Raw genomic sequence first — 22330 nt, 5'->3', positions numbered from 1 at the left:
AATATTCACCAAATGCTTTCATCGAGTGCCTTTAGTTATTGTATTTTTTAAAAAAATATTTTTAATGTTTATTTATTTTTGAGAGAGCAAGCAGGGGAGGGATAAAAAGAGGGGAACAGAAGATCCAAAGCAAGCTCTGTGCTGACAGCAGAGAGCCGGATGGGGGCGCTGGAACTCGTGAATCATGTGATCACGACCTGAGCCAAAGTCAAAGGCTTAAGGACTGAGCCACCCAGGCGTCCCAATCATTGGATTTTTGATGCTTAAATTTGTGACCAAACTTGGAGCTTCTTTGGTGTAACCAGGGAGGCAGAGATTCAGCTCACTACTACGTACTATCTACTATCTTCAGGCTCTTTGGCTCCATTCATCACTTATTAAGTAGTTCATTTCCCCACTGAAATGGAATACTAGCTTTACCACCTACTAAATACCCTGTACACTTGGTCTATTTTTGAACTATATTATTTCCATTGATCGGTCTATTCCTGCACCAAGACAAAAAGGTTTTCGTTTTATAATTTTAATATCTGAATATTTAGTATCAGAAGGGCTCGGTTTTTCCTGATTAATAACTGAAAATTTAAAATATAAAATAAAACAATAAAATTTACCTTCTCACCTTCCCCTCCAAGTGTGTCTACCACTTTCAGGGGTGTTTAAAAGAAAGCCGGGTTCTCCCAAGGAGAAACTTTTAAAACTGATACTGCAAGAAGAATTAAAGTGGTTCCGCTCGGAAGTGACAAATCTAAAGAAAAGTCACAGAATTACAAACCGGCAGTCTCCTCACTCTCAACTCGTCCTTCACCTCCCCTCGCTACCTTTGCCCACCCGCCGACGCCTGCCGCGCTTCCCAGCTTAGCCTCTAGGGGGCGCGACGGCGCCCGTAGGCGAGTGGACCCGTTCTGACCTCTGGAGCGCCGGCAGGGCGGTCGTGGCGTCACGTCCGGTCCGGGCGGAAGTCCTCCCCTGGCCGACCGGGAAGTAGCTGAAGACTGGGCGATGGCAGTTCTGGAGGCCTCCCTCCGGGGCAGACCCGACGCCACGGTGCCCCCGCGGTAGACCGGACCACGGTGGCGGGCACCGGGTTCCAAGGTGACGGGCGTCGGGGGCTGAGCCGGGGCCTTAGAAGGGAGCCTGGGAACCCTGACGGCCCCTGTTGCAGCCCCTCCCTGACTCTGGGCTGGTCAATTGCCTTTGCCAGCGCTGCCCCGGAAACGGGTCTGCCTGGTATCAGACCGTTCCTACAGGGAACGGCGCGGGCGAGGATTTGCCCCCTTGACTACACCAGCAAGGCAGGTGGTAGCCTCGGACCAGGGGCTCGAGGGCGCTGATTCTCCCTAACATCGCCTCCTCTCCACCGCCGCAGGGATGGAGGGGTCTAAAACGTCCAGCAGCACCATGCAGGTGAGCTTCGTGTGCCAGCGTTGCAGCCAGCCCCTGAAACTGGACACGAGCTTCAAGATCCTGGACCGTGTCACTATCCAGGAGCTCACAGGTCAGCGAGACCTTGAAAAGAGGGTGGTCAAGATCGTGGAAAATGGGCAGCTTTAGAGATGTAGGTCTTAAGGTAGCTATCTTTGTAGTCGGCCATAGACTCTCGCTGTATGAACCTAGGAAAGTCATTTCATCTCTCCGGCTCCCTATTTTCTCTTTGGGAACGTGAAGGAGTTCTGACACTGTATCCTTCTGAGAGCTTCCTATTCTAAGGAGAGGTCCTTAGTGTTCTGCTCCTGCTGTTTCAGAGTAAAGGAATGTGTGTGTATAATAATAAGCACCATTTGTTGAGGGCTTACCATATACCAAGTGCAGTGCGTGCATTACTTCATCTGTGCAACAGCCCCTACGGGAGAGTACAATCATCATTTCACACATGAGGAATTGAGGCTCAGAGAGCTTAAGTGACTTATCAGTGGCCAACAGCTGGTAAATGGAGGAGCAGAGTCTTAAAGTCCCACAGTAAGATGAAGTTAGAAAAGGAACAAAAAGGCTGAATAGGTAGTTTAAATAAGCTCAAGGGTCCAGAGTCAGCCTGCTTGGATTTAAATCATAACTCAATTACTAGCTGACTGACTTTTTGCAAGTTACTCTACTTTCTAAGCCCTGGTTTCTTGGTTTATCTGTAAAATGTAAAATGACCTCAGGATAGTTGTAAGGATCAAATATGATGAACATAAGTACTTAGGAATATACTGGGCAAATAGTACTCAATAAATGTTAGCTATCATCATTACTGCCAATTTCTCTTTTTTGAGTAGAATTAACTCTAATACATTTTTAGCCTTTTATTATGGAAAGTTTCCATCGTATGGTCAAGAGAACAGCGTAATGAACTCCCTTGTATCCGTGACCCAGCTTTGACAATTAGCCACATTCTGCCATTCTTGTGTTCTCTATATCTTCACTCACCTCCCATCCCCGCTCAATTATTTTGCTTTTTATTCTTTTGAAAAAATAAATGGGCATGTCTTTATTTATTTATTTATTTATTTTTAATATGAAATTTATCGTCAAATCGGTTTCCATACAGCACCCAGTGCTCATCCCAACAGGTGCCCTCCTCGATGCCCATCACCCACCTTCCCCTCCCTCCCACCCCCCATCAACCTTCAGTTCTCAGTTTTTAAGAGTCTCTTATGTTTTGGCTCCCTCCCTCTCTAACCTCTTTTATTTTTCCTTCCCCTCCCCCATGGTCTTCTGGTAAGTTTCTCAGGATCCACGTAAGAGTGAAAACATACGGTATCTGTCTTTCTCTGTATGGCTTATTTCACTTAGCATCACACTCTCCAGTTCCACCCACGTTGCTACAAAAGGCCATATTTCATTTTTTCTCATTGCCACGTAGTATTCCATTGTGTATATAAACCATAATTTCTTTATCCTTTCATCAGTTGATGGACATTTAGGCTCTTTCCACAATTTGGCTATTGTTGAAAGTGCTGCTATAAACATTGGGGTACAAGTGCCCCTGTGCATCAGTACTCCTGTATCCCTTGGGTAAATTCCCAGTTGCTGGGTCACAGGGTAGATCTATATTTAATTTTTTGAGGAACCTCCACACTGTTTTCCAAAGAGGCTGCACCAGTTTGCATTCCCACCAACAGTGCAGGAGGGTTCCCGTTTCTCCACATCCTCTCCAGCATCTATAGTCTCCTGGTTTGTTCTTTTTTGCCACTCTGACTGGTGTGCGGTGGTATATGAATGTGGTTTTGATCTGTATTTCCCTGATGAGGAGCGACATTGAGCGTCTTTTCATGTGAATTGGCATGTCTTTAAATGCACAAGTGTTAGCTGTGCTTTAAAACAATGTTTTTTTAATCTTTATTTTTTGGGGGGGGGGGGAGTGCAGAGAGAGGAAGGTACAGAGGATCTGAAGCAAGCTTTTCACAGACAGCAGAGAGCCTGATGCGGGGCTTGAACTCATGGACCATGAGATTATGACCTGAGCCGAATTTGCACGCTCAACTGACTGAGCCACCCAGACACCCCTAAAAATTTTTTTTAAGGTTTATTTGTTTAATCTCGACACCCCACATGGGGCTCAAACTCACAACCCTGAGATTAAATCTCATGCTCTCCTGACCAAGCCAGCCAGTCGTCTTTAGCTGTGCATTTTTGACAAAATGGATAACTCAGTATAATTCAGATCATGGTGATGTAGAAAGTTTCCTCATGTTCCCTCACTTTCCTTCCTAGTTATTCTGGAGGAAAGGGGATGTTGACATTTGTTGTGGAAAACCTCAAAGTATATAATGAGCCCTCACATACCCATCACCTCCACAATTATCAGTGCCTATTTAATCATGTTTCATCTACAGCCCCATCTATTCCCCTCCCACCCTGGAGCAAATCCCAAACATAAAAATATTGTAAATGTTTTGGTAAATATTTTTGAAAGACAAGGTGTCTTTTTGTTTTTAATTTTTTTTAATGTTTGTTTATTTTTTATTTAAAAAATTTTTTTTTCAACGTTTATTTATTTTTGGGACAGAGAGAGACAGAGCATGAATGGGGGAGGGGCAGAGAGAGAGGGAGACACAGAATCGGAAACAGGCTCCAGGCTCCGAGCCATCAGCCCAGAGCCCGACGCGGGGCTCGAACTCACGGACCGCGAGATCGTGACCTGGCTGAAGTCGGACGCTTAACCGACTGCGCCACCCAGGCGCCCCGTAATGTTTGTTTATTTTTGAGAGAGAGACAGAGTGTGAGCTGGGGAAGGGCAGAGAGAGAAGGAGACACAAAAGTCGAAGCAGGCTCCAGGCTCTGAGCTGTCAGCACAGAGCCCGATGCGGGCCTCGAACCCACGAACTATGAGATCATGACCTGAGCTGAAGGTGGACGCTTAACCGACTGAGCCACCCAGGCGCCCCAATAAGGTGTCTTTTTATTTTTTTCAACGTTTATTTATTTTTGGGACAGAGAGAGACAGAGCATGAACGGGGGAGGGGCAGAGAGAGAGGGAGACACAGAATCAGAAACAGGCTCCAGGCTCTGAGCCATCAGCCCAGAGCCTGACGCGGGGCTCGAACTCACGGACCGCGAGATCGTGACCTGGGTGAAGTCGGACGCCTAACCGACTGCGCCACCCAGGCGCCCCTAAGGTGTCTTTTTAAAAACACAGCCATTAGAGGCTCCTGGGTGGCTCAGTCGGTTAAGCATTGGACTTTGGCTCAGGTCATGATCTCACGGTTTGTGGGTTCAAGCCCCTCATCAGGCTCTGTGCTGACAGCTCGGAGCCTGGAGCCTGCTTTGGATTCCATGTCTCCCTCTCTCTCTGCCCCTTCCCCTCACACACACACACACACACACATACACTGTCTCTCTCTCTCAAAAATAAATAAACATTAAAAAAAATTTCAAAACACAATCATACACATAATCAAACACAATATAATAATAATCATACACATAATAATCATACACAATTATCAAACACATAAAAAATTTAACAGTTCTTAATCTGATTTTAATGGGGGCAAGGGGAAGAAGATAAGAGATTTCATCTATGTGCAAATGGTACTTTAAGAAAAGGGTGGTGGGGTGCCTGGGTGGCTCAGTCAGTTAAGCTTCTGACTTTGTCTCAGATCGTGCTCTCGCGGTTTGTGCTGAGCTCAGAGCCTGGAACCTGCTTCAGATTCTGTGCTCCCTCTCTGCCCCTCCCCCACTCACACTCTGTCTGTCTCTCAAAAATAAACGTTAAGGACAAGGTGGAAGGCAGCGCATGGGTGCCTCAGTCAGTTAAGCGTCCTACTTCAGCTCAAGTCATGATCTCACGGTTCCTGGGTTCGAGCCCCTCATCGGGTTCTTTGCTGACAGCTCAGAGCTTGGAGCCTACTTGGATTCTGTGTCTTCCTCTCTCCCCCCACCCTCCCACCCCCACTTGTGCTGTGTCTCTTTTTCTCTCTCTCTCTCTCTCTCAAAAATAAATAATAAACATTAAAAAAAATTTTTTAATAAATTTTAAAAATTAAAAAGGTGGAGGTGGGAGTGGTGATGAGAATTTGTTTTTATTATTTCCCATATTTTCATACACAATCTGGCTTTGTTAAGACTCTAATTCAGTATTTTCCTTGTCCTTAGCTCCATTACTTGCCACAGCCCAGGTGAAACCAGGAGAGACCCAAGAGGAAGAGGCTAACTCAGGAGAAGTATGAAACACTGGAATGCAAACTGGGTTTCCGCAGGGTACTTGGTGCTTCTAGAGTGCCCAGACTTCTGGAAACTCTGGTTAACAAGAGACATTCTACATGATCAGGCCACTGTGGGTCGTTGGGGAGGTACAGAAGTACACCTGAGGTTACAGGATTACTGACTGAGGCATCAGTTTAAAAATGTGGGGAGGGGTTTTTTATTTGAAGCAGAATTACAAGCCATTAGAGGTAGGAGGTGAGATGACCTATGTGTCCAGGTCATCCCAGGGCATGCCTGGTTTATGTCTATTGTCCTAGCTAATTATTAATATCTACTGCTCCCCATTCGCAAAAGTTTCTTAGTTTGGACTAGAGTATGATTATGTTAGCCAGAAGGGATTGTCAGTATCAGAGAACATGTCATTTTTAAGCTGCGGTAACGTTAGTAATAATTTTCTTTGCTGAAGGTAGATGTCATAAGAGTTTGATGACATATCAATTATGTCAAGGTATCAAAAACATATAAATCATCTACCTTGTCGTATGCCATGGCAAACTTCATTGCAGTCTGATCTGCCTTTTTCCTTGTGCCATGATTTAGGGCCTTCTCTCCCCTACCCCTGACTGGTCAGTGTTGAGAAAATGCAGATTTAACCACACAATAACTACTATCACATAGATATCACATGGTTTGCCACAAAAAATCACATGGGACTTGGCGTTTGTCTGTATGAGGGGTCCTTTCTTAGTGCACATATACCAAGGATTGGCTAGATCATACCCATTTCTTACGTCTCTGTGGTTTATCAGGTCCTGTGGTTATCAATCAAAGGTAAAGCCAAATGGTTCTGAGGCTCTTTGGGAAATAGACTCCCCCTGTAAGCTGCCAGAATTCTAATGCCCTCTTATTTCCTTCCCAGGAGCCATTTATTGAAACTCGCCAGGATGGTGTCTCTCGCAGATTCATCCCCCCAGCCAGGTGCCTACTACTCCTCAGCCCCCTGTTCCTTGCCAAAGGCCAGTAGAATTTTAATGGAACCCAGAATTGAGACCTGGAGCCAGGTGATGGAAATAAATCCTCATCTAGCCTTTTGGCTCTTCCAGAAAGGACGTATTCTCTTATACCTGGCCCGTCACCTTCCAGTATTGATTTTTTTCCTGTAGCCGTTCACACAGTGGGAAGGGACGGTAGCTCTCATGACGAAGAATCGAGAAAAGTTGAGGGAGTGAATGACTAATAAGAGAGAGGGGCTCTTGAAAAGTTTTAAAATAGCAGATGTTGTTAGATGTTCAAGTTCTTAATCGTTGATGCATGTGAAGGCTGCTGGTGAGGGGTATGATATTTAAAAATGGTCTTTCCTGATTCTCCTTCCTTTTCTACTATAGACACACACACATGTCAGTTTTTGATGCCCCCTCTCCCTCCTTAGTCCATCCAGGCCAACCTTCGTGCTGAGTGCCCCTGTGGAAGACCAGCATGGCCTTCCCTTGGGAGAGAGGTACCCTTGGGAGGTCAGTCGGGCTAGGAGTGGGTATGCGCCTTGAGGCCCCTCAGCCAGTGCTTGAGAGTCTCTGCCACTGCCACTGCAGTAGGTGGAGTGGAGGAGGCCTCTCTGCTCCCTCATGTGGCCCGTGGGCGGGGGGCTGTCTGCAGGATGATGTCCACAGAAAGTGCCAACAGCTTCACTCTGATCGGGGAGGCATCTGATGGCGGCACCATGGAGAACCTCAGCCGAAGACTGAAGGCAAGTCAGCACTGTAGCAGCATCAGGCGGCGGGCCTGGCCGGGAGAGGGGGTGGCCGGGCAGGTAGCCTGGGTCAGGCCCTCCCCTGACTCTCCCACACCCCACGCTTCCAGGTCACTGGGGACCTTTTTGACATCATGTCAGGCCAGACAGATGTGGATCACCCACTGTGTGAGGAATGCACAGATACCCTTTTAGACCAGCTGGACACTCAGCTCAACGTCACTGAAAATGAGTGTCAGAACTACAAGTGAGTGCCTCTAGAGCCAGTGCCCGGAAACGGAGATCTGGACCGTGCAGCTGTCACTGCTCGGAGACTGCTTGGCTCTTACCCAGGCGCCGTGCTCCGCTCAGGTAAACAGAATGACAGGTTCCCCGCGGTGAGTGTATTCTGCCCGTGTCTTTGGCAGACGCTGTTTAGAGATCTTAGAGCAAATGAACGAGGATGACAGTGGACAGCTACAGATGGAGCTGAAGGAGCTGGCGTTAGAGGAGGAGAGGCTGATCCAGGAGCTGGAAGACGTGGAAAAGAACCGCAAGATAGTGGCAGAAAATCTCGAGAAGGTCCAGGCTGAGGCTGAGAGACTGGATCAGGAGGAAGCTCAGTGAGTGGTCACCCTGTTCCTCTGTCTCCCTTCCCACGAGGCTCCAGGAGAAGCAGCGGCTTCTGACTGAATGTGTCTGAGCAGTTTGTCAGCTGCCGTCGCCTGTCATTTGGTAGCATGTCTGCTCCAGATCCCACATACTGTTTGCGGGCCCTGCTTCTCAAGGTCTGTTGGGAGGGTTATGTGTGAAGGGTCAGCATGATTAAGTGAAAAAAGCACGTTGGTTGAATAGAGAGCAGAGAAAGAAGGGTTCTAAGTTGCACTGCTGCCCTGGGGGGAGCTGAGCTCGTTTGGGTAAGTCAGCTACCGAAGCTGGCATCCTCCTCTGGAAAGATGGACGTGTTGGCCTACGTTCGTTCTTTCCCAGCCCGGAAATGTCACTGGTGATCTTGACGTGAGAGAACCCCCTGTGTAGTGGAGGAGACACAGTATCCACATTAACTAAAGTTGGGGGAGTGATGGACAGAGAAAAAAGTTAATGTTTTCAAAGGAGTGAACAAGTTACATCGGAAATGGTGTATGCCAACTATACAGAAGGACAGTAAGTGCACAGAAGGGAAGTTTTGGAAGTTCACCTGTGGTCACTTCCTGGAGGAAGCCACTCTTAACGCCCTGACCCCACTTCTGGAAAAAAATGAGAAATACAAGAGGCATTTGGTCCTGGTTTAGGAAGAGTCCTGTTTGCCTCTATCTTTTGCACGTGGGCAGCTGGAATTTGAGACATTTCTGTCCCTCGCAGGCAAAACAGCTAGGATCTGTATGTTCCTTTGAATGGGATCTGTGCCAAATGGAAAGGATGCTGTAACTAGGTCTAACCATAACCACTAGAATACATCGTTCTGGGGGGTGGTGAGAGAGAAATTCTAGCCCTGAACCTACAGCCTTCAACGGCCACCTTGCTGCTCACAGGTATCAGAGGGAATACAGTGAATTTAAGCGACAGCAGCTGGAGCTGGACGATGAGCTGAAGAGTGTGGAAAACCAGATGCGTTATGCCCAGATGCAGCTGGACAAGCTGAAGAAAACCAACGTCTTTAATGCAACCTTCCACATCTGGTAATGCGGGTTGGAGGGTGAGGAGTGCCCGGAAAGCACTGCGCGCCTGCGCCTTAGCTGGTGACCGCCAAGCCGGGGTGCCCGCCTCCATGAAATAGGGCTGTGCGTCGTCTCCCCATCCAGGTTGCTTTCATTCCTGGTGATGGGATAGACGTCTCAGGGGGTTGGAATTCTAGAGCTTGGTGACATTCACTCTCCCAAGGAAAGGGAAAGATCTGAGCCCTCCAGCCCCGTGAAAACTTTGTCATCTGCCTGGTGCTGATTTCTTAACCCCTAGGGTCATTGATGTATTTATTCGACATTTCATCCATTTAACTAGTATCTGTTGAGTATCTCCACGTGGTAGGCACTATGCTAAGCGCCAGAAGGGCAACAGCAAACAACATGCGTTCTGCCTTCTGGTTGCTTACAGCCTCGTGGAAGAGACGGATACGTGACAGACTGTTGTTATGCGGTATGATAGCTGTAACCCTCGGGTGCTCTGGGGCCACCTAAAGACACTTTGCCCAATTTGGGAAGGCCGCATGCAGAGTTTTCCCCAGGGGAGGTTGATGCTTAAGCTGAGGCACGAAGTGGAAGTTTGCAGAGGGAGGGGGCTTGTTCCTGGCAGAGGAACATCATGTGCAAAGACACGGAGGAACGTGGGAGTGGGGCATCCGAAGAACTGAAAGGAGCTTATTGTGACTGGAGATGGAGTGTGAAGGGGAGAGTGACAGGATATGAAACTGGAGAGTGACCAGTTCCCCCAAGGACCTTGTAGGCCTCATTAAGGGATTTGGACTTCATCCAAAAGGCACTGGAAACCACTGAAGCATTTTAGGCAGGGAAGTGACATAATTACTTTTGCATTTGTAAATGATAGTTTCACCTGCAATGTGGGAGATGATGGGGGCGGGGCGGGGAGAGGACAGTGCCTTTGGTAAGGAGACTTGTCAGTAGGACTCTAAGCAGGAAAAGATAGAGCAGTGGCATGGAGTTTGAGAAAAAATGGACAAATGGAAGAGATTTAGGAAGTCCAATCAAGAGAGCTTGGTGGGTTTTTTTTTTTTTTTAATTTTTTTTTTAACGTTTATTCATTTTTGAGACAGAGACAGAGCATGAATGGGGGAAGGTCAGAGAGAGAGGGAGACACAGAATCTGAAACAGGCTCCAGGCTCGGAGCTGTCAGCACAGAGCCCGACACAGGGCTCGAACTCACGGACCGCGAGATCATGACCTGAGCCGAAGTCGGACGCCCAACCCACTGAGCCACCCAGGCGCCCCGAGAGCTTGGTGGTTTTTGAGGGGAGGGAGCAGGGAGAGAGCATTCAAGGGTGATGCCCCTGTTTCTACTTTGGCATCTGAGCACAAGGGGTAAAGATGACAGCTCACATTTGGACATATATTTATTTATTTACTTACCTACCTATGTTTGTATTTGTTTAACATGTTGAGTTCATTTATTTTGAGAGAGAGAGTGCGAGTAGGGGAGGGGCAGAGAGAGAGAAAGAGAATCCCACACAGGCTCTGCACTGACGGTGCAGGGCTTGAACTCACAAACTGTGAGATCATGACCTGAGTCAAAATGAAGAGTTGGATGCTTAACCGACTGAGCCAACTCATGCGCCCCAGACGTGTATTTAAAGTGCCAAGTAGAGGGGCGCCTGGGTGGCGCAGTCGGTTAAGTGCCCGACTTTGGCTCAGGTCATGAACTTGTGGTTTGTGAGTTCGAGCCCCGCATATCGAGCTCTGTGCTGACAGCTTGGAGCCTGCTTCAGATTCTGTGTCTCCCTCTCTCTCTGCCCCTTCCCTGCTCACGCTCTGTCTCTCTCTGTCTCTCAAAAATAAATGTTAAAAAAATAAAATAAAATAAATAAATAAAGTGCCAAGTAGAGGGGCGCCTGGCTGGTTCAGTCAGTAGAGCATATGACTCCTGATCTCATGGTTGTGAGTTCAAATCCCACGTTGAGTGTAGAGCTTACCTAAGAAAAAATAAAGTGCCAAATAAAGCTTACCATAAATCTGGAGATGGGGGAGATCTATACCAGCATTTAGGTGCAAACAGGAAGTCTCAAAGTTGCCGAGTGTTGAGTTCTCCCTGTATTTTCTCCTGCCCTCCTGCCTTAGGCACAGTGGACAGTTTGGCACAATCAATAACTTCCGACTGGGGCGCCTGCCCAGTGTTCCTGTGGAATGGAATGAGATCAATGCTGCATGGGGCCAAACAGTGCTGCTACTCCATGCCCTGGCCAATAAGATGGGTCTGAAATTCCAGAGGTAAGAAGTGCACCCCTTTCTTGGGGTGTGGCATGTCTTTGGGTTTTTTTTTTTAAACGTTTATTTTTATTTTTGAGAGACAGAAATAGAGCATGAGTGGGGGAGGGGCAGAGAGAGAGAGGGAGACACAGAATCTGAAGCAGGCTCCAGGCTCTGAGCTGTCAGCACAGAGCCTGACATAGGGCTCGAACTCATGGTCCGCGAGATCATGACCTGAGCCGAAGTCGGACGCCCAACCGACTGAGCCACCCAGACGCCCCCGGGTGTGGCATGTCTTTGATGTAATTTGTATTTCCAGCCTGGTACTCTCCTCTGCTGCGGCAAGAACCCTTGTTCACAACACACCGAGAGTTTTCTGCCTGTGGAGACTCCCGTCGGCTTCTGGTCGGCTTCTGGTAGAGACTCCCAGAAAAGTCGCTTTGCACTCATCAAGCAGTCCTTGAGCTGCATGACCGTAGCTGTGGTCCCCAACCCATCGTCTCCAGAACCTTGGGGGTTCCTCAGGCTGTTTTTAGCTTTTGTTTTTTTTTTTTTTCAGCCTAAACCAAAACCTCCATTTACCTGTGAAAGACCCCCAGACAATTATGTAATAAATGTAGTTCAGTAAACAGAATCTTTTAAACATGGGAGTCTATGGGGAGATGAGAGACAGAGGTGGAAATAGTAAAAGTAGTCCTTGGATAGGCTGAAGCATGAAAATCACTGGGTCATAACATTTCAATAATCGCTTCAGGAGGAGCCCTGTATCCACCTCTGTATGCGTCTCCATTTTAGGTATCGACTTGTTCCCTACGGAAACCATTCATATCTGGAGTCTCTGACAGACAAATCTAAGGTACTCTGGGAAGCCCCATCTTCAGTGGGATGCAGAATCCTGGTACCTCCTGACAAAATGGTTTGCTTTTGATAATAGCATTTCTTAGTTTGTTCCTTAGGTGGAGGTGTCTCATGATCCTATGTCTTGTTCAATGCCTTGTCTAGTTCAGGATTAGCTCTTTGGGGCCTACAGACAAAAAGTAGGTTTTTACAGTCTGTCGAAAAGGGCTAAGGGCAGATCAGAGGGGCATGTGTATGGTAGGCTAGGAAAGGAGTCACTGTGAGGTATTTAATACATCTCTGGTGATAAAACAGTTCCTGGGCATTGCATTTGCCCAGGATTACTGCTTCCAGTGGAATACAGACAAACAGGACTTGAGAAATGGAGGGTCTTGGGAACACTCTCTGGTAGCCTGTCTTGGTGCCACACCCTCAGCCAGTTCTCTCTTCTTGGGCAGGAGCTGCCATTATATTGTTCCGGGGGGTTGCGGTTTTTCTGGGACAACAAGTTTGACCATGCCATGGTGGCTTTCCTGGACTGTGTGCAGCAGTTCAAAGAAGAGGTTGAGAAAGGCGAGACACGTTTTTGTCTTCCTTACAGGTCAGTATTCCCTAATGCTCCATGAACCTAGAGTAGGACCAAATAGAGCATAACCAAAGGGACAGTAAGAATGGAGGCAAAACATAGTCTAAATGGTAGGAAAGCAAAATCATGACACTGATGGGCAAAGAGTGATTCAACACTATAAGCAGGACAGAATATGACCATCTGGTCACATATTCTCTTCGGTGCTCTGGGGGATTTTCTTAGTACAGAGCTCAAGCTGGCTCTCTAATTTCAGGAAGCTTTCCTCTTAGGCCCTTGGAAATACATAGGAATGCTTCCTTTGGTCAAATGTTGTAGGAGCCCAGTGATAGATGCAGACCTTAGTTCAAGAGAACAAGGCTGAGCTGCTTCTGTCACCCCAAAACAAAGCATTTCTTTTCTCCTGCCTCCCTTCTCTCCCCATGAGTTCAGGGATGCCTAGGAAAACAGTCAGGGGTACTGTAACCCTCACTTACCCTCTGCTCCAGGCTTCTCATTTGTTTGGGTGTGTGTCCTGTCCCTGTACTCTGCAATGACAATGAGGCTCTTGTGACAGCCTTCTTGATGTTTGGCTTTTAAGCAAATCCAAAATACACTACCATTCCTCGCCAAGAGTTCTTTAATAGATAAAATGACGTGAATGGTCCCATGATCAAGTCCCTGCCCGTTTGCCTGAACTGACTTAACTCGGATCTCAGTTACTAATGAGCTCTGCTGTGTGCATCTGCAGGATGGATGTGGAGAAAGGCAAGATTGAAGACACAGGAGGCAGTGGCGGCTCCTATTCCATCAAAACCCAGTTTAACTCCGAGGAACAGTGGACAAAAGCTCTCAAGTTCATGCTGACGAATCTTAAGTGGGGTCTTGCTTGGGTATCCTCACAGTTTTATAACAAATGACTTTTTTTCTTAGGGAGATGTTTGCCTTAAAGGCTTTAAATTTTGTTTTGTTTGCAAAAAAAAAAAAAAAAAAGTTTTAAATTAAATTCGAGTACTATTAACAGCACATGTTTACAATACCAAAACAGAAAAAATCTACAAAAGCCACTTTATTTCAGGATATCATGTGACAGGTAGTTTCCAGGGCTACAATGTGTCATGTACAGCTATCAGCCTTTGTCATAGGTTTGACTCTTAACCCCAAACCTTCCTTTCCCTCTCTCCCCTCAAAACAACTAATTTAAAATTGTTTTTGTTTTGGTTTTTGTTTTGTTAACTGAGTTGAATTGAGATCAATGTGTTTTCACTGGGTTTTATCTCTCTCAACTTCCTGCACTTACAATATGAAATAGAAACTTTTGTCTCCACTGAGACGAGGAGATGTGTGAGACGTACAGCTGGATAACGTGAGAAAATGACACATAAGCTTTGGTCACCAGATGATGTGATCAGAAGCTTGCAATTTAACACTTGTCCTCACTTGCTTCCAGTGCTGAATGCCTATTCTGCTCTCTGTTAGAGATATGAAATGGTGTTTGATATTGTTTGAGACATTATGGAGAGATTTAATTATTTGTAATAAAAGATTTACTGCAGTCTGATAACTGCCCAGAAGTGCACTGCTGGTTTTTTTGTTGACTAAAATAGAGCACTTTGTATCCTGGGAGTATTGAGTTCAAGTGCAGGTATGTGAAAGCTCTGTTGAAACATGTTTAGAGATGGATTGGTGTTAGTTTTAAAAAAGACTGATGGCAATAGACAGCTGTGGAGGAAGCCCTGTTTGTGTACATGTCAACGACAGAACAGAGATGTTAAACTAACTTTAAGGGGAAATAAAGGCTGCCTCCTTGATGCTCAGTCAAGGTCACCCAAACAGTCTCGGTTTTCAAGCCCCTGGTTAACACTAATTTCCACATCCTATGTTCTCTTCCAGTGAAATGAACAGTTAAGGAAAAGCTATAAATACCTTGTTAAACAAAAACGAACCAACTTCACTAATGTTCTATCTCCTCCCAGCTCCTTGACATTTTCAGTCTGATACAACAAAAAGGACATGCTTGTCAACTTTAACTCTTTGTCCGATGCAGAAAAGCGCACATGAAGTTGGAACACAAAACATAGTCCAAAAGATACTTGGAACTTTTGTACCCTGAGTTGAAGAGTAAACAAAAGGAGGGATAAGCGCAGTGGTGAAGGCTGTTGAATACTTGGCGGGTGGAGCCCGCCTCACGTGTTGGAGGAAGTGGCAGCCCGCAGAGCTCTGGCCTCCAGGTGGGGGGGGACAGGCTGTCGCCCTGGAGTGTTGGCGCCCACGCTGTGAGTCAGGATTGCGTAAGAGAACTCAGCGATGCTTTCCAGGGCAATGCCAGTGATGCTCTGCAAATGCTCCACAACCTTCAGAAATAGACGGATTTTTTTTATTACTAAGTAATCTCCACGTGTTATAGTGCACAGACACATCGCTCATGCTGTTCTCTCAAGCCAGATGTAAATTTTTTCATTTCTCTGAGTTTACCGAGATGATTAAATCCAGATCCCAGTGTTTGCCAATGGCCAAATTACATTAGGATGGATACCTTTACCCTGATAGTGTTAGCCTGGAAAGTTTCTGCTAGACATCTCATTGTGCTGGAGATAAGGTCTGTGAAATATAAATGGGACACTTGGGCCTTGACATTGTCTTCTATTTGGGACGATATACTTACTGGACTTGAACATGATAGTGGATATTGTCAGAAAGGGAAATGAACAAGCTGAACACGGACCTCCATTTCCAGCTCCATAAGGGAAAAACTGGAGAGCGCTTTTCAGGCCTACTCTAGCATTTCCTCTCCCAAATCCTGCTTATTCATCCTAATCCTGGGTCTGGACTTATCATTTAGAAGTTGTCTTTTCTTTTCCTTTAACTGATGGGAGAATGCTTTCTATTAAGTGAATTCTGACCGTGCTGGTCCTGCTCAGTGGTGCGTACCTGGCTCCAGCACTCATGGTTTTGGATGAAAGCACTTGCCGCAATGATTCCTACTCCCAACAGCATGAAGTCTTCCTTCACTGAAGCAAACTTTTCCCTGAGTGATTAAAACCATATTAATTTTGGAGCTAGAATGAAATTTGATCTTCCAAACCCGAGGGTCATGGAACTTCAACTAAGAGTTGTTTATGTTGATCATCTTGGACTTTTTGAGATATGGAAGGAAATGGCCAAATAATAGCTAATTGACCCCCTCCCCAGCCCAACTGGGATTAAAACCTGAGCCTTCTGACTCGTTTATGGGCCTTTTGTTGTCCCATCGGTCTTCCTAACAAATGTAACTGTGAGTCTTTTTACCAGTCTGACTTTACAGTAATCAAACACTTTTGTCCAAGTTGCAGCCCTGTGACTATAAGGGCCGTCCAGTAATCTCAAATTTAAGCAGCCATAAAGGAAGAACTAAGAAAGAAAGTATGTTAATTACCTGAAGTCATTTAAATTTAAAACGAAATACTTCAGAGTTTTGCTGATTGGGCTTAGTCATCTGCATCCAAGCAATACTGGAAGTTAATTAAAAACAGGTAACCTGTGCAGGTTATCTGTGGCCTGGATGCCTTACTGGGGAAATTCCATTCCCATGGTATGTTCTCGAGGTATGTTCCTAACTCGCTATTTCTGGAAGAGGCCTACCCTAAAGGAGTTGCCTTACCCTTGCAGCTGACTGGGTATGGAGTTTTCAATTGAAGCCCTGAGCAGGCTCTCATATACGGGTTCGTGCAGGAGATAGACAAGGTCGAGCAGGGTCAGGCAGGTTGCATGCAGCTGTGTGGCTGGGACCAAACAGCCATTGTATCCTAGATGGAGTGTGGGCATGGTAAAGAACATTAAGTGCATCTTCTCTGACCGTAATCACCGTTATCATGTGACATAAAGCTCTTGAGCTAATGATAATGAGTTCTGTAGGAAATCTCTTTAGTTGGGAGGTCAATTTTATATTATTTTTATTTTTTTGGAGGTCAATTTTAAAATGTTTATTTTGAGAGAGAGTGTGTGCGTTCGAGCAGGGGAGGGGCAGAGAGAGAGAATCCCAAGAAGGCACCGTGCTGCCAGTGTAGAGCCTGACATGGGGCTTGATCTCACAAACCAGGAGATCATGACCTGAGCCCAAACCAAGGTGCCCCAGGAGGTCAATTTTAAAGGATAAAGGGAGGGGTGCCTGGTGACTCAGTCCATCAAGCATCCAACTTTGGTTCAGGTCATGATCTTGCGGTTCACGCATTTGAGCCCCATGTCAGGCTCTATGCTGACAGCTCAGAGCCTGGAGCCTGCTTCAGACTCTGTGTCTCCCTCTCTCTCTGCCCCTCCCCCCCCCCACTCTCTCTTTCTCTCTCTCAAAAATAAACGTTAAAGAAAAAAAGGATAAAGGGAGAGGTAGAGAAATCTCCATCTACAGTATATATACAGATAAGAGTATATTTGTTTGTTCCCATCTTATCTCATACCTCTCTAGAAAATCACCTCTTTGATCCTACAGCAAGAGTGCCTAGTGAGTCCAAATAGAAGCCAGGTGCTGAGACCTGAGTTTCCTTCCCTGACAAGTACCCCCCCCCCCCACCCCAGACTTCCTGCTGTTTCTCATTGGCAGGTTCTTTCCACGGCTTCCAAACCTCTGGGCACATTCTTGTTGCCTTCTACGGACGACTCCAACCCATATTCTCTGACACACGTAATAAAGTACCTAAAACCTCCAGAAGCATCTCTACATATGCCAGGGGAGTAGGCAGATTGATTTGGAAGTTCAGGGACTTCAAAACATCAAGCTCTGACTCCAGCAGTTCCTCCTTAGTGTGCACATACCCCAGAGACTGGAGGAAATTCAGGACTGTAACGTTGCTGATAATCTGAGCAAAGAAAAACAAAACAGTGAGAGGGAGAGAAGGGTGTCAGAATAAAGGTCATACATCTTGGCACAGTATACAAAGCTTTTCACAATCCAGCCCATGCCTTCATCGCGTCTTCTCTCTTAGTAATTGCCCCTTACGCCCCCACGCCGTCATATAGGATTACTTGCAGTTTCTGAGCCCGTCCAGCTCTCCAGGCCTGTATGCGTGCTGTTTCCTATGTCTGGATCTCCCTTTCCTCCCCCTCCTCTCTCCCCACTTTCCTTAACTCCTCTCCATCTTTTTTAAGGACCTTCCCATCTCCTGCCCATACCCCCTTCAAAAAGTCATGGTCTCTAAATATACTTCCTTGACTCTCCAAGGCTGTGGGTGTACATTCATAGCCATCTGTATTTACACTAATCAGAGCACTCTCCCACATTATTTGCCTGCATGTCTTCTCTCATTGGATAATAAATTCCTTGAGATCGCAGGCAATATGTTTAATGTTGTACCCATGGCACCTAGTGCAGCATCTGACCATAGAAGACAGTGAACATTTGTTGAGTGAATGGTATTTTACTGTACAGGCATTGGGTAGGGGTATGGAAACATTTTATCCCCTATAAATGTGACCATTTGTCTTTAATACTGATAGGTCTGTTGGTAATTCAGGCACCTTATGTAAACTGTCCTTGAGTCCAAGGGGAGGAAAGGTGACCTGTATGAATGGTGGCATCTGTCCAGCAATTATACTTTGGGAACAGAACTTCAGGCTATTTAATAACTGCCTCTGTGTGACTGTGTGTGTGTGTGTGTGTGTGCATGTGTAGGAGGTATGCCTAGGAAGCATAATCACACTCTGGAATTTCCACTGGAGTAGTAACACCTAGCTTAGGAGCAGGTTTCTCACAGTCACCTTTGGACGAGCTGGTTTCTCCTAACATTCAGGTGTCCATCAGAGGCCCCAGTTCCTTACTTTGTAGTGGAAGGAAAGTTTGCTCGCCAGTTGAACACATGACACAAGACGCAGGATGAACTTGTTGAAAAGCTGTTCTTTCAGAGCTTTCCAATTCTGAGGCTCCGTCTTCTCTCTCAGCTGGGTCGTGGCTTGCCTACAGATATCCTCTGCCTGCTTAACCATAAACCTGTAAGGAAGGGCAAGGGAGAGTAAACCATCCGCACTCACTCAAACTAAAGGGAGTTTGTGCTATCGAACTATGCTATATCTCCTCCTCTCCGATATCAGTCCCTTGGTGAGACATGTGCATTTGTAAGTAACAGAGGGTGTAAAACCAGGCCTCATGGTAAGGGACAACTGTACTTTTTTAAGACTTGGAGACATTAGCTATTCTGAGAGGTACCACTCACAAAGACCTATGCTCAGGGCTTTACCTTTCTAGGATTTCTACAGCCTGGTAGCTCACGGATTTCTCCAGACACCATTGTTCAGACAGGAGAAAAACAAACTCTGCCAAAACAGAAAAGAAGAGCCTAATTCACAAGGTGCAACCAAAACCACTCCGTGAACTCCTGGCATTGTGTAAAAGCCACGAGGGGGCCGAGGGAAGAGGGTCAGGGCTGAGAAGGGGGAGACTGGAACAACACAAGCTGAGCTTAGTTCCCTTTCCTGCCAACAGGCAGATCCAAGCGGACAGAGCCCCCTTGGTGACCCTTGAGCCTTCCTGTGGGTCTCAGCTGATAAAAGGCTTGGCCAGCTACACACAAACATACCAGCTGGTCCAGTTGGCCTCTACACCATGCTGGGAACCTCCAGCTTCAAGAGAGATTCTTGGATGGATAAAAACCCTAACCCCTATATTCTGTTTTCAGTGGAATGTTGACAGGAACAGAAAAGTCCCTCCTGGAGCTTCAATACTCTTCGTAACAGTGTTTGTTTAGTAACCACCCTCTGGAGAACTCCCATTGCTTTACAAACAGGATTCACCTTACAGCTGGACACCATCTCTCCACCACCCGTTTGTTGGGTAAATCTGCAGTGGCTGAGCCTGTCCGCAGGGGCAAGTTTGTTACTGGGGAGTGGCTCGTTTTGAAGAAATATCCCCTACGTCAGGGACCACAGCCCACTCTGTGAGGGGGGCAAGGGCATTGGGAAGATGGGAAGGGCAAGATGCCTTGGCAAAATCTTAGGCCGCCTCTGTTTCTCTTTGAAAGAACAGCCCCAGATAGAATTCTATTTAGGTTGCATTATCATTAGAGGGTGGAAACAAGGGTAAATGTTAGTTCTCAACAAAGAAAGCTCCCACAGAACTTGGGACTTTTAGCGCTGGTTAGCAAAGAATTATGCATAGTCAAATGACCCTGTGTCTTCAGAGAAAATTTGCCTTTCTTAGGCACATAAAAGTTAAGCTGGCGCAAGACAGTTGAACAGTCTGCCCAACACATGTTACACATATGTACAAAACCTGGGTGTTATAGAAACTAAAGCCCTGCTAGCAGTGCCCAATGCAGAAGATAATTAGTTTAAGCAAAATACCCTTGCACACGTAACCGTGTGTTATTAGTCCTTTTGTTTGCTGGAGGTTAGGCCTTACTTCTTCGGGGTGTGTGTGTGTGTGTGTGTGTGTGTGTAGTTGTTTGGGTTTGGTTTGGGACTGAATTATCCGGGCAGTTGTTTCTATTTTCTAGTTTAATTTGCCAAGCAAACTGAGCTAGGGTTAGATGCAATAGATGATGGTTACGCTTTCCCTTCCTGCTGGCTCTCCCTCCAGCACTTAAAAACATAACATCATTTACCTGAAAGACCCTCCCCTTCTATCCTCTTAAGCTAGTTTTGCATCACTGTTAACTTTCTTGAGAGCCTTTGCTCAAACCTGCTGCTTCCACTTCCTTGTGAATTCCCTGACGTTCTGTGGTTTGGCTTCTACTTTTATCACCTTGCCGGAATGATGGTCTCAAAGGCCAGAAAACAGGTCCAAACTGTTAAACATCATCACCTTTTTGCAACTTTCAATCCCGTCGTTCATATCCCTGAGGCAGCTGAAATTGCTGACCATCATCCTTCTTGAAACTCTCCTCTTGGCTTCCAGAGGTGCCTTGGTTCTGTTCCTATCTCCCTATTTTTAAGAATTTCCTTCATGACTCTTCTCCCTACTCCAGTTGCCTGAACACAGAATGTTTCCCAAGGGAGGAAATGTCTTTGACCTGCTTCTCTTTTCTCCCTCTCAGACTCATTCTCTACCAGTTTCAACAGTATCACTATGGAGATAACTCCAAAACCGTTATCTTTAGTTCTGACCTCTCTTCTGACTTTTTTTTTTTAAATATCTTACTAGAAACCTTCCTTTAGAGGTTCTACAAGCACCTGAAACTCAGTGGATCTGAAACCAAAGCTGTTCTCTTTCACAAACAAAAGTCATGCCCTGTTTTATTATTTCTTACTAGATGTATGTATTTCTCTTAATGGCACCACTATATTCCCATTCTCTTAGACTCAACCCTTTGGCATGGTCTTCTTTGCCTTCTCCACCTCTTAAATTCACCCACGGCAGAACCCAAGATTTTGTCTCTGAAATGTTTTTAATCCATCCTCCCCTGTCATTCCCTCTGCCCTATTGCCTAAACTAGTGACAGAAGATTCCTACTGGTCTACCTCTCTCCTATCCCTCCCTACTCCACTCCATTTTATACATCGCAGCCAAAATAATTTTTTCTAGGGGGAAGGTTACAGTCATATCACTCCCCTATTTGAAAACCTTCAATGCCTTCTTGTTTTCCTACTAAGCCAAGTATAAACAGTCCCCCACCCCGGCCCTTGGCATTCAAAGTCCCATATGGAATGTCTCCAAACTACTTTTCTGGTCTTAATTTCAACTCCTCTTCCACATGCTCTGGACAACCTGGACTTAACCACTGTACCCCCACTCCCCCTAAGCTTCCCTGTTTCCATGGCTTTACTCAGGTTAGCCCCTTTTGGTAGAAATGCTGCCCCCGTCCTCCACCTTCATCAACCAAAACCTCATCCTGCTTTGAGGTCTACCATGCCTGGAGAACACTCTTAAATCTTCCTAACCTCACCTCACACTATCGCTCCTTTCCATCCCCAGAAAGCTTCTTTTATCTGCTGTGTCACTTAACTAACAGTACCTGTACCTGGTCATTTACAGATATGTTCTAATATCCTCTAAAGATTAGGCATGGTTTGAAAGCAGGGGCTGAATCTCTGTTTTGTCCGTGACAAGCGGTGCGGAGAAGCACTCTACATGGGTTGAAATCAAGGGTAGGGTGCTGGTGTTATCTTGTTCATCACTGTATCCCCTGTACCTCGCATATAGTGGTTACTAACAACACTTATTTGAATGAAGAAGGCAAACAGAATCTCCAGGCTGGGGTGCCTCCCAGACAGGTGCCCCAGTCTCCCACAAAACCATCTCCCGGGCCCTGGGTTCACACCCACGATCCGGGTCTCCCTGAAGCTGCCCATCCGGCCGGCAGCCCCCTGCACGGCTCGCTCGTTCTGCTGCGCCAGGTGAAGCAGAGCGTCTTCGATCGTCTCTGTGGCAACAGCTCCAAATTGAAAGTCACTGAGGGAGGCCAATCTTGACCTCACAGGTTCCTGCATTTTCAGAAGCCTTTGGGGGCACCCGGACGGTTCACGGGATCCATAAACCGACCCCCTTAGCTTCACCCCAGAGTCTTCCGCCACACTCTGTCTGGGACTCCTCGTCCCCTTCTGTGTGCTTGTCTTCACCTCAAGTCTGAGGAAAACCCAGTTTCCCCCACTGCCTCGAGCCTTCTACAGCCCTTTCTCGCCCTAACGGCCACGGACCCCTCAGCCAATCAGAAAGCTCGGCTGGTTTGCCACCCCCGCCCCCCTTCCCCTAAG

At 46.5% G+C, this 22330-nt stretch overlaps 2 protein-coding genes across 3 annotated transcripts; one reads left to right on the top strand and one right to left on the bottom strand.

The window, feature by feature from the left end:
* The first annotated feature begins 939 nt into the window (after window positions 1-939).
* On the top strand, window positions 940-14252 carry BECN1 (beclin 1). 2 transcript variants are annotated; one of them, XM_043584574.1, is made up of 13 exons: window positions 941-1095; window positions 1370-1498; window positions 5581-5648; window positions 6551-6609; window positions 7061-7129; window positions 7285-7375; window positions 7489-7625; window positions 7786-7980; window positions 8890-9036; window positions 11143-11292; window positions 12067-12127; window positions 12567-12709; window positions 13425-14252. In XM_043584574.1, exons 2-13 carry the CDS (start codon window positions 1372-1374, stop codon window positions 13591-13593), a joined length of 1416 nt encoding a protein of 471 aa, XP_043440509.1. In that variant the 5' UTR covers window positions 941-1095; window positions 1370-1371; the 3' UTR covers window positions 13594-14252. The 2 variants fall into 2 exon arrangements, with proteins under 2 accessions (XP_043440510.1, XP_043440509.1); XM_043584575.1 differs by lacking the exon at window positions 7061-7129 and having other exon boundaries at window positions 940-1095.
* Window positions 14253-14693: 441 nt separating this feature from the next.
* CNTD1 (cyclin N-terminal domain containing 1) lies at window positions 14694-22324 on the bottom strand. Its single transcript, XM_043584576.1, has 7 exons — window positions 21898-22324; window positions 18880-18955; window positions 18464-18632; window positions 17343-17505; window positions 16314-16458; window positions 15605-15701; window positions 14694-15027 (listed from the first exon to the last, which is right to left on the bottom strand). Exons 1-7 carry the CDS (start codon window positions 22064-22066, stop codon window positions 14860-14862), a joined length of 987 nt encoding a protein of 328 aa, XP_043440511.1. The 5' UTR covers window positions 22067-22324; the 3' UTR covers window positions 14694-14859.
* Window positions 22325-22330: the final 6 nt, after the last annotated feature.

This window comes from Prionailurus bengalensis, chromosome E1 (genome assembly GCF_016509475.1).
Source record: "Prionailurus bengalensis isolate Pbe53 chromosome E1, Fcat_Pben_1.1_paternal_pri, whole genome shotgun sequence".
Taxonomy (NCBI): Eukaryota; Metazoa; Chordata; class Mammalia; order Carnivora; family Felidae; genus Prionailurus; species Prionailurus bengalensis.
This window is presented reverse-complemented; position numbering and strand designations above follow the sequence as displayed.

Coding starts and splice junctions, on each gene's coding strand:
- BECN1 (XM_043584574.1), top strand. CDS start 1,372: ATGGAGGGGTCTAAAACGTCCAGCAGCACCATGCAGGTGAGCTTCGTG. Junction 6,610..7,060: donor AGATTCATCCCCCCAGCCAG/GTGCCTACTACT, acceptor CTCCCTCCTTAG/TCCATCCAGGCCAACCTTCG. Junction 7,626..7,785: donor AATGAGTGTCAGAACTACAA/GTGAGTGCCTCT, acceptor TGTCTTTGGCAG/ACGCTGTTTAGAGATCTTAG.
- CNTD1 (XM_043584576.1), bottom strand. CDS start 22,066: ATGCAGGAACCTGTGAGGTCAAGATTGGCCTCCCTCAGTGACTTTCAA. Junction 16,459..17,342: donor GATGCTTCTGGAGGTTTTAG/GTACTTTATTAC, acceptor CACTCCATCTAG/GATACAATGGCTGTTTGGTC. Junction 15,702..16,313: donor ATACCCAGTCAGCTGCAAGG/GTAAGGCAACTC, acceptor TTAATCACTCAG/GGAAAAGTTTGCTTCAGTGA.